Below are 12,128 nucleotides of genomic sequence, written 5' to 3'. Positions count from 1 at the left end.
CCTGAACAATGGGAGTTTGGTCGTGGGTTCACGCTTCGCTTGAACAGGCTGGCCATGTGGAGTTTTCTGGGTTTTCTCTACATCTGTAATGCCTAAATAGGAGCCAATTTCCCTTAAAAGACTCCAAGAAGGCATCCCCGCCTAGGCAGATCTCCCAAGTGTTGCATAACTTAACAAACAATTCTGACCCATTCAATTTTTGTTTGGAGACTTTTTATTTCGTTTTTTCTTACTTATTTTGGGTATTTTATTTTCATTAACAAAAGACACTCACACCTCACCCAGACAAAATTCAAAATTCTAAAACCCACCTTACTATGACGACTGCTGGCAGAAACCTATTACGTCACTGTACTTGAAAGCAGCATCTAGGGGAGAATTCCTCAGGAAGTTAAAAGAATGATCTCCCACCCCAAATTGTTACCCAAAAAGGAACTACAAAAATTTACAAATTATTAAAATGTAAGGGCAATGATATGACTTAAGAAAGATTACTAGAGCTACCAAATGTTAGCCATTTATGAATGTAAATAGGGTTGAGTGGATATAAGCATGTAACTTCACCACAACCATACTAGAAAACAAGGCAAACTAAGGCTCAAACAAGGCAAACTAAGGATCGAACAAGGCAAACTAAGGATCGAACAAGGCAAACTAAGGATCGAACAAGGCAAAACTAAGGATCGAACAAGGCAAAACTAAGGATCGAACAAGGCAAAACTAAGGATCGAACAAGGCAAAACTAAGGATCGAACAAGGCAAAACTAAGGATCGAACAAGGCAAAACTAAGGATCGAACAAGGCAAAACTAAGGATCGAACAAGGCAAAACTAAGGATCGAACAAGGCAAACTAAGGATCGAACAAGGCAAACTAAGGATCAAACAAGGCAAACTAAGGATCGAACAAGGCAAAACTAAGGATCAAGCAAGGTTAAAGCAAAGCTTTCAAGTTCCATTGACAACATAAAAATTCTTGGTGATGATTAGGTGACTTTATTAGTAAAATTAAACTGTGAATTTTCAATATATTTCAAATTTCTCTTGTCGGTTTTATGGAGATAATTATAAGATAGTTATAATTTATGTTTTAAGTTCCCAAATGTCCAGGAAAGTTTATTGTACATAATTTATAATAAAAAAAATCTTATTATTATATTTTGAATTTTTTGTCTACTTATTTCATTATTGTAAATATTCATGCTTAAGACTAATGAATAGATATTTTCATTATTACACATTGTAATTATTTCAGATTTTGATTCATTAACAATTTTTTTATTACTTATTACCCATGTAAAGTCCAGACCTGGCACTAACTGAACCTTTGTTTATGTATTGCACTGTTAGGAAACTATCCGGGCTCTTAATAGAAAGAGATAAGATGTTACAATGTTGATGTTAATTTGTTTATTGTTGCTCTTTCACGTTCTTACATAACTTTGTATTTTAAATTCTACATTCCAAAACCTAACCATGGCCAATGATTGAAATGCAAGTTTATTTAATTTATGCTGAATAAAAAACATTTTTGTTTTGAATGATTTTAAATTTATCCAGTTGATTTGGTTTTGCATTTTTTGGTAAGATACCTTAGATTACAATTTAATTTTATTACCTGTAAACTAAAACAATTCAAACTCCAGTTTCCAATAATTTTAATATTTAAAAGCATAACAAATACCAAAATATTTATAATCTATTAGTGATATTTAATATTTTAATTTTTACTTAGCAATTTTGAATTTCTGTTAAATTTCAGCTGTGAGAAGCTGAAGACAGAACAAGATCTTCTCTTTAAGGTTGGAAATTTCTCTAACCTTCATTTGACAATTAGTCCAATTAATTAGTTTTGTGCGGGAAACCCAACAGAGACTACTCTATCCATTTGTGAGAAGCAGGTGACAAAGGGAAGTTTTTATTTCCTGTGGAAAGATCTTTATCTTGCCCACTGATAATACATTTGTAGTTCTGTCTCACCCACTGCCTATACGATGCAGCTTATGCATCTCATCTCATAGGAAAATCTTACACCCCAAATTGGAGGGGAGCTGTAGATAAAAAGGGCAGAAGTGCCAGTCTAAGAACAAACACTTTCCTAGAAGCTTTTGGGCCAAGCTTTAGTTCGTCAACTCTCCCGTCTACCAGCTCTCGACCGTCTCCATAAAGTTCAAACTTACAGAGAAGATTCTCCTCACTGTTCCCTTGTCTGAATTGGCTAGTGAGAAGACATTACCCTGTATGCATGAAGTATTATGTTTAGATTGATGTAAACTTTCTCTCTCAGTATATTAGCAATTAAGTAGCTAGCTTGTCGATTTTAACCTCCTTGTATGTGTTTACCCAAAGGCTTTATCTTACTCATTAAACTTTTTGTTATTTAAAAAATATAAAAACATGGCCGACAGGTAACACATTTAATTGTATAAATAAATATATAAAAACAACGTTTAACAAGAATTACTCTGTTTCCGTTTATTCGTCCGTCATTCGCTCCAGATGACAGTCCAATTTCACAATCACGGAGGCGACCTTTCCTTAGAGGCTACTGCCTCCGGAATAAAATGCAAAACAGTCAACTAGCGTCCTCTGGGCTATCGCCACTTTCATAAATTACAATTTAAGTAAAAAATATAAAAAACATGGCCGACGGTAACACATTTAATTGTATAAATAAATATATAAACAACGTTTAACAAGAATTACTCTGTTTCCGTTTATTCGATCACAGTATTAAAATACTGTTCCGCGCCATGTTTTTTATATTTTTTACTTAAATTTGTAATTTATGAAAGTGGCGATAGCCCAGAGGACGCTAGTTGACTGTTTTGCATTTTATTCCGGAGGCAGTAGCCTCTAAGGAAAGGTCGCCTCCGTGATTGTGAAATTGGACTGTCATCTGGAGCGAACGACGGACGAATAAACGGAAACAGAGTAATTCTTGTTAAACGTTGTTTTTATATATTTATTTATACAATTTTTTGTTATTTGTTTATTTGATGTAGATTGGATTTACTTTGAGGCTGGACTCCTATCGACGAACGCACCAACCCCTCCCCACTCAAACCACAAAACCTTTTTATTAGACGTATCTTTATCTTCTTAATTGCAAGTTAAGATGCAGATAACTATCTTAACAGATGTCAAGAGAAGAAATTTTCATGATTTTTCTATCTCAGACATATTTAAACCATCCAGTGACAACGTGAGTGGGCCTAACCATCCCTATGTCACACATAGGTAAAAAGAGTCTTCCGAGTATATTTGATTTTATTGATTAATGAAATGATTTTCAATACAATTTGAAACATTACAAACAAAGTTTAATAAAAACTGTTAAGTGTTTCATTAGCATTTATATTGCTCAACAATTTTATTTGTAATTTAATTAGATAAAAATGATGGAAAACTTTTTATTCTACCTTCATTAACAAAGTCAGACTTAGTCTTGAATATGGCCGCCATTAATTTCATTAAACATCCATTATAGATAACTCTGTTACATTCATATGATTTGATTTTATCCATCTTACAAAAGAGTTATCCAAACTTATCAAAGTGTTATTATTTTGGCTTTCAAAAATATCCACAAGTCTTTTAATAAAGATTCTCAAATACAAAATACAAAATAAATGTAAAAATATTTTTAATCAACTTACTGGAGAATGATTTTGATACTGAGACAACAGCATACGATACATGTCCCTCTGACGAACGATAGATTCAATTAGTTCAGTCTGTTTTGATCTCTCATTCTGTAATTCCTGCAGCTGTAATACAGACTTCTCTAATTCTTGATGTAGTTCAACTGTCCTGTAAATAACCATTACATTTTTATTTTACATCATTAATTTTTAGTTTTATTTATTAAATTCAAGTTATTAATTATAAAAATAGTCACATATAGGCGCATCTTAATAGGTGTATAGCTTTACATGTATCGGGTGTAGTAAAGATGTTTGATTAAAAATAGTCATAATTTGGATTTGTTTTTATCTTCTGTATCTTTCACATAAAAGATTCTTTAATATATGAAATCTTTTATTACAAATCTGTTATCATGACAATGTATAGTAGCTATCAAATATAACAAAATATCAATAGTTGGCATTTGTTTACAATGATGAAAGAAATACTAATTAATATAAAAAAGAATGGATACATAAATTTAATAATACTTTTTACATTAGTATAACAGTAAGTCTTAGTAATTATTATAGTTATAGATCTTCAGAGAAATCAACATTTGAGGATTTCAACGATTTTCTGCTATTTTTTGAAACATGATGATCATTTCCATTTAATTCAAATAAATTATTAAATTCAGTATTTTAATAATCAGCATAAAATTGAGTATTTAAATATAAGTCTAAAAATACATTATTTACTTAAAGGTGTTTTTAATACTTTGAGAAATATTGTTTAAAGAACTGAGAACAATATAACCGATTCTTTTAAATAGTTTCTGAAAATAAATACTGAAATATTCAAATATTCAATAGTTCAGCACTGAAAAAAGAAATGTCCAGATGCAGTGAGAACTTATGTACCCCAGAAAATATTGTGAATGTGAGGGTTGCCATCAAATGTAGTGTGGCTGTCTGCATGCCACCTTGCTGTTTTGTTAAACATTTCAAACAGAAAGATATAATGCATTTTGCATAAAGATACATTTTCACCAAAAATTGACAACTGTTACATCAGCCTGCTATGTCCACATGATTGAGACACTTCTGACACAAGAATTAACCAGATTTAAATATCCTGTTGTTAATGATCAGACATGATTCCAACAATATGGAGTGGCAGCTCATACAGCCAAAATATCCACAATTACTATAAGACAGTTGTTTCCAGTTGTTATCTCGAAGAAGGTGGCATTTCTTGGTCCATAAGATTGCCTGATTTCTTGCTGTATGATTTTCCTTTCTTTTGTGGGGATATTTGAAGAGTAAGGTGTGCATTAACTACCCAAACAATATCACCAAGCTCAAACTCAGAATTAAAGAAGAAATAACCTGAATCTGATTAAAAATGCTGTAGTGTGTAAAAGCTGATATGTGCTCGAGAATAGAGGCATGTCTGTGGTCTGATGGAGTTCAACTCAAAGATGTCTTTTCAAAAATTAAAATATTTTTTCATTACCTTCATGATGACATTTGTAATTTCTTAAATAAACTATTTCACTGAGTTATTGAGCTTTTATAATCTCCCATCTCTCCACCCCGCCCTGTATCAATCTGATAAATAATTGATATACTTTTATTTTCAAATCTAGATGCTTTGTGATCTAGTCTGTTGGTGCCTCGAGTACCACTGTATTTTTGTAGTAAATTTTTTTTTTTAATTTGGAGATAAGAGTATCCTTGTAACAGCCGTTTTTGTCTCAAGTAGTGTCTCGTTCTGCATTAAACCTTTTTTTGAAAAAACCGCAAGTACTTTATTTTTACAGTCCATTAAAGATTGACAGACATCTGGTCTGTCAAGGCGGATCAAGAAGAAAAGAGAGATAAATTTGCAAGCAAATAAGATTGGGTTCATACTTCATTAAGTCACCTATCCAAGGTAGGAGGAATTTATGTCTGTTATACATGATAGACAGTTTAAAATGGATCAACTCAAAAAATTAAAGAACAAATGTGCTTTCATAAGAACTAGTGTGACGAAATTAATTAGTAAAGTCAATAGTCTAGTTGAAAGTGATGACAGAGAGACAAACTCTTCTAGAAATACTGGATCGGTTGAGTTAAAAAGAAGAGTCATTGAGAACATTAAACAAAGAAATTGAAGGTTTCATTACTAGCCCAACTGATTATGACACTGAGATAGTCAATAATGAACATGAAGGCAAGATTATAAGTTGTAAATGTAAGATCCAGTCATGTATTAAATGATTAGAAACAGATTTGTCCATGGTCATGGTGACTCAGGGCCCCGTAGTTCAAAATAACTCCGTTAATATTAAATTGCTGGAGATTCCCCTACCAAAATTCTCTGGAAGATATGAAGAATGGTGTAACTTTAAAATGCAGTTTGATAATATCATTTCGTGAAGCAAGCAAATATTGGCAGAACAGAAACTACATTATTTGAAGGCTGCTCTCATAGGGGAAACTAGTTTAAGAAACGTTAAACGTTTTGTTTGCCTCATTGTTTCAAGTGCTATGAGAAAGGTATGAAAACAAGAAATTAATAGTAGAAACCCAAGTTAATGCAATTCTGGACTCTGTAAAACTAGCTTATGAGTCAGCATGGGGTTTGAACAGTTTAATTGATAGCATCAATAGGAATATGTGAGCTCTAAGAGTCCTAAGATATGAAAGGAATGAGCTTTCTGATATCTTAATTTTAAGCATTGTACTTCAGAAACTGAATAAGGAGACTAAAACAGTATGAGTTCAGTATCAGTTTGAATGACGTTCCTAAGTTAGATAACTTGAGAACACTTTTCCAAAAATGAAAAGTGTTCTCAAATTTTAGAAAATATTAATAAGGAAAGGTTTGTGAAACCAAGGTGTAGTTGAGATAGAGTTAACTGAAAAACTTGTTCATGAAATTCTATGTCTGCATTTTACGTAAGCAGAATCATCCTATTTACAATTGTGATTCCTTTCTACGGTTGAAAGCCTCCCAAAGAAATGATGTTATGGCCAAAAACAACCTCTGTTTCAATTGCTTAAGTTCATCGACATAAATTATCCAATTGCAACTCCAAGAGCTCCTGTAATATATGCTGAAAGAGACATAATACCTCACTGCACCGAGAGAAACAAGCTATGACTGGTTCAATGTGCCAGTGGTCGACAGCAAACAGACTCCAATCAAGTTGGATCTTAATCCCAACACAATCGAGTTTTGTGAATGTATACCTCACTCACTGTCATGCATTGACAAAGAAAATAAGACAGTAATTCTCTTATCAGCCATGGTTTGGGTTTTAAATCATACCACCAGCATTCAAGCACGTGCAGATTTGGACTCAGGCAGTATGTAAAATATCATTACTAGAGATTTTGAAAGTTTTCTGGGTACCCCGAAAAAAGAATTGATCTCACAGTCTCCAGTATAAGTGGAAATAAAACCTCAGTCAAGTTTAAGCTGCCTGCTACAATAATAAACAACAATGGCTCTTTTTCTAAGACGCTAGCATTCTTAGTGGTGCCAAGGATCACGATTTATCCCTGTTTCCTCTCTACACATTAGTAAAACAGAAATCCTATGTCAGTTAGCTGATCCAAGATTTGCTACACCAGGCAAGATTGACATGCTTATTGAAGCTGAAACATTCTTTGAAATAATTAAAAATGATGAAATTCACCCATCCTGCAACAATAACTTAACATTTCACAACACAGTTTTTTGCATACATTGCAACTGAATCCACAGACTCTAATAATCAAGATTAATATTGTGGACTAATATCAGAGTTGGAGTCAGTCGATAAATGTTTACAAAGGTTCTGGCAGATAGACTCTTACAGAGGCTCCAAGTTTGATGAGTAAAGAAGAAGAGTATTACGAAGATCATTATCAAAGAACTCACAGACGTAATGATGACAGGAGATACATTGTACAGATAGCAACCAAGGAAATACAAAATTTGGGAGAGTCAAGGAAGTTAGCACTGAAGAGATTGAATCAATTGTGGAAGAAACTATCGAGGGACAATCAATTAATTAAATCAAAAATTCATGAAGTTGTATTTGGACTTGGACCACATGGAAAAGGTGCAGGAGCCTCCTGCTGATCAGGCAGCAAACCCTATATGTTATTACCTTCTGCATCATGGTGTGTTTAGACCAGACAAAACCACTACAAAGTTAAGGATAGCCTTCAATGCATCTGCTCCTACAACTTCTGGACTGAGCCTAAATGATCATCTCTTGAAAGGTGAAGTAATAGATGTTTTTGAGATTATGACAAGATTTCGAAAATACAAATATGCATTTACAGCAGATATCCAGAAAATATTTTGTCAAATTCTAATTGAGCCCTTGCAATGAGATCTCTTAAGAATTGTTTGGAAGAAAGGGGAAGATGAAATGCCAGTCACCTACAGACTGAAAATTGTGACTTAACGGGACTGCCAGTGCTCTCTTTCTTGTGGTGAGAACTCTTAAGCAGTTGGCTCGTGATAAAGCAGCAAGATTTCCTCTGTCCTCTAAAACCATATTACAAGATGTCTACATGGATGACATCATGTCAGGAGAGCAAGATTTCGATACTGCCCTTGAACTACAAACTCAGTTGTACAATATGTTGAGCACTTGTGGAATGAGACTACACAAATGGAACTCTAATTCAATGAAACTGATGAACAGTAGTTCACCAGAAAATAAAGAACATTGCTTTTCCTCAAGTGCAGAACTAACAGTAAAAACCTTAGGCATTATTTGGGAGCTGGTTGAAGACCAGTTCATATTCAAGGCAACAATTCCAGAAAAATTGCTTTATACAAAATGAGAAGTATTAAGTGTCATTGCCAGACTTTATGACCCTTTGGGTCTTCTGGGACCAGTTATAACTTGAGCAAAGATCTTTCTACAGAAAATGTGGCTCAGTAGGCGCAACTGGGAAGATATCCTACCTGAAAACCTTAACTATAAATGGATGAACTATCAGCTTGTCTTGTACTGTCTCAGCTGATCGAAAGGGTATGCTCATGTTTGCGAATAGATGTAGCTGAAGTGATCTTACACACAGATTCAACTATTGCCATCGCTTGAATCAACACTCTGCATATCGCCTGAAGACCTTATTGCTAATCAAGTGGAAAAGATACAATCTATTACCAAAGGCTGTCACTAGAAACATATAGCCTCCCATTTGAATCCTGCAGATGCCGTTTCTCTGGTTTAAATCTGCAAGATCTACTATCTATGGAATTATGGTGGAGTAGGCTGCAATCTCAACTAGCACCACCTGTTGAACATCATGATGAATATGCCATCAACACTTCCTCAGATGAACAATATTTATCTGAGCTTAAAAAACAAATCGGATGTTAATTTGATGTCAGCATCAAGCTCTGACTTTGACAATACCTTGTTTGACCTTAATAATAATTATATCAAATTAATTTGCATACTGTTATATTTTCTAGTTTCTACATAACTCGTCAATTCGGCCCTTTATTGAGGGAAGAACTCCAGGAGTCCAAGATTTATTTGATCAGCAAGGTACAAGGACTGACTTTTGCTGAAGAAATAATGATACTGCAAATGAGAAGAAATCTAACAAAGAGTCAATTAAGCAGATTACATCCCTTTCTAGATAAACAAGGCCTAATGAGAGCTGAAGGTAGATTAAGTCATTCAAATTTATCACTTGACAAAAAGTTTCCAATTCTGCTATCTAAAAATCACAAGTTAACCCACTTAATTATGAGATATTATCATCTGAAAAATTTGCATGTTGGTGTGCAGACTATTTTACCTTGTCAGACAAGAATTCTGGCCTTTAAATGGAAGAAACCTGGCTAGAAGGGTAGTATATGAGTGCATTGTTTGCTTTAGAAATAAACCTAAAAGGCATGGAACAAATCCTAGGAAATCTACCTTTGGAGCAAATCACTCCAAGCCCCCCATTTAAACATGTAGGGATTGATTTTTGTGGCCCTTTCTTTATTAAATATAAGGGACAAAGAAATCACAATGGCACCTATCACAACTGCTAAGTCACAATCTTCATTTGCCTTGTGACTAGGGCAATTCACCTTGAAGTAGTTACCAACTTAACAACTGAGGCAATGATAGCAACCTTGAAAAGATTTTTTAGCAAAAGGGGTAAAAGTGCATAAATTTGGACAGATAATGCCACAAATTTTGTAGGTGCCAGTACAGAGTTGAACACCTACATAACTACATAAGAGCACCCCCTGACAATTTAACTGATTATCTCACTAGCAAGGAAGTCACCTGGAAGTTCATACCACCTAGATCACCAAATTTCAGTGGCCTTTGGGAAGCGAGAGTCAAGTCCTTTAAACATCACCTAAAAAGAACTGTGGGTAACTCATATCTAACTACAGAACAGTTTATAACTATCACCACACAGATAGAAGGAGTTTTGAACAGCAGATCGCTCACTCCTATGTCCTCTAACCCGAGCAACTTCAAAGTTCTAACTCCAGGACACTTTCTCATCAGAAGACATCTGATTAGCCTATCTGAACCAGATCTTATCAGTAAACCAGATAATTATTTGTCTCAATGGCAAATGTTAACTAAATTTGTTCAAGTTATATGGTGTAAGTGGATATTGGACTACTTATACAACTGACAGGCCTGACATAAGTGGCAATTTGAGGAAGACAATATAACACCAAACTCAATGGTCCTCTTAAAGGATGAAAATCTCCCACCCGGTAGTTGATGGGCCAAGTACAAGAAGTGATCAAAGCATCTGATAGGAAGGTGAGAATGGTTCTGGTAAAAAGCCCTCGAGGTGTTTTTAAGAAAAGCATAACCAAATTGTGCCTGTTACCATCCATCTAGAAAGAAAATGTGGTTCATCTCAGTGACCTACACATGCCATTATTGTTGTAATTGTTAAATTTAAATTTATGTTTAACATTGTTTATTGAAGTATTACTTCAACATGGACTGGGATGTTTGCACCTTGAGCACCACTGTATTTTTGTAGTAAAAGAAATTTTTAAAATTTGGAGACAAGAGTATCCTTGTAATGGCCATTTTTGTACCAGTGTCTCATTCTGCATTAAACCATTTTTTTTGCAAAACAGCACGTACTTTCATATTTTTACAGTCCCTTAAAGATCAACAGACAGTCTATGGTAGGAAAATTTGAATTTTGCTACAACATAATTATTGTAATGATATAAAGTGTCAAAGACTCCTAATGAATAAAGTTTTATTGAATATGCCAAGATATAGATATTTTTAAATAATATTCTGTGTAGTTCTTTGAAATCATATAAAATACAACAAAGTTGAAATTCAACAGTATTGTCAACACGGAATATTTTTATTCAGCTATTAGAAATCATAAACTCCTGACTACTGACATCTTATTCAAGCTGTTAGCATTTGAGCAAAAAATCATGATCATACTTTAATACATTAAAATAATTTGAACACAATAATATTTCACTGTTATGATGCTGCTCTCCTATAACTCAAGCCATATCGAATAATATCAGAACTGTTATTTCTCTGCATATTATGACAAATGTCTTAGTTAATATACTGTAAGTTTATAAGTGGGCATTTTAGGTTGAGATGTGTTTGGCTTTTGTCTCCCATTTGCTTATTAATCAACATTATATTTATTACTAATTATGATATTTTTGCCAATTAGTTTATTGCCAGTTTTGAATATTTTTCAAGTAAAATATTCTGAAATTCTAAATTTATTTTAGTGATTATCTATATAATAAACTTTTAAATTTTTTCTACATTCATTATCCAAATAACAAAATTTTAAATTATTTTCAATTTATTCTTAAAATAATTAAATTCTTAAAGTATATAAAATGTAATAAAAGTGTCCAAAAAATATTATTAAAATAATTCTTTTCTTATTAACTGTAAAACTAGGACATGGCAAAATTTCACATTAAATATACATCCTATAATTTCTAAAATTAGGAGAAGTATGTTCTTGCATGTTCTTGCAGGTACTCTTAATTTTATAAATTTAATAACATATTAAAACATAAGATATCAGCAACATATCACATTGTGTAAATAATCTTAACATTTGTGAAAATGAGCATCATCATCCTTAGAAGTATTCTACATGAAAGTACAAGTGAACTTCCATATTCGAACAGTACTAGTCAAAAGCTCAAGGAAGACCATGAGTAAGTCAAAAATGTTAGTTTTAACTAAAATTTGTTCTTATTGGGATATAAAAAGGTTTTAGTGTGTTGATTACATGAAAGTATTAATGAAATTAAGATTAATACTTTCATAATGTTAAATCTGTTCCATTGTTAATTTTTTAACAAAACTATTTTCCATAATTCCATTAAATGTACAGCCAATTTTATTTAAATGCTACATATATATGTATGTACACACACACACACACACACACACAAAGGTCTTCACAAATTAATTCTGATATTTCATATACAATTTAATAAATGATAAATAAGAAAGTTCGAG

The 12,128-nt window shown here is 33.0% G+C and overlaps 1 protein-coding gene across 4 annotated transcripts in view; it reads right to left on the bottom strand.

Moving 5' to 3' along the window:
• Positions 1 to 12,128, bottom strand: part of LOC136987589 (nucleoprotein TPR-like) — a 172,043-nt gene that overhangs the window by 121,018 nt on the left and 38,897 nt on the right. For all 4 annotated transcript variants that reach the window (XM_067285348.1, XM_067285347.1, XM_067285349.1 and 1 more), the window contains exon 14: positions 3,658 to 3,811. In XM_067285348.1, the coding sequence (XP_067141449.1) occupies positions 3,658 to 3,811 (154 nt within the window). The remainder of the gene's footprint in view (positions 1 to 3,657; positions 3,812 to 12,128) is intronic.

This window comes from Centruroides vittatus, unplaced genomic scaffold, assembly GCF_030686945.1.
Source record: "Centruroides vittatus isolate TY-2023 unplaced genomic scaffold, ASM3068694v2 scaffold_2520, whole genome shotgun sequence".
NCBI lineage: Eukaryota > Metazoa > Arthropoda > Arachnida > Scorpiones > Buthidae > Centruroides > Centruroides vittatus.
This window is presented reverse-complemented; position numbering and strand designations above follow the sequence as displayed.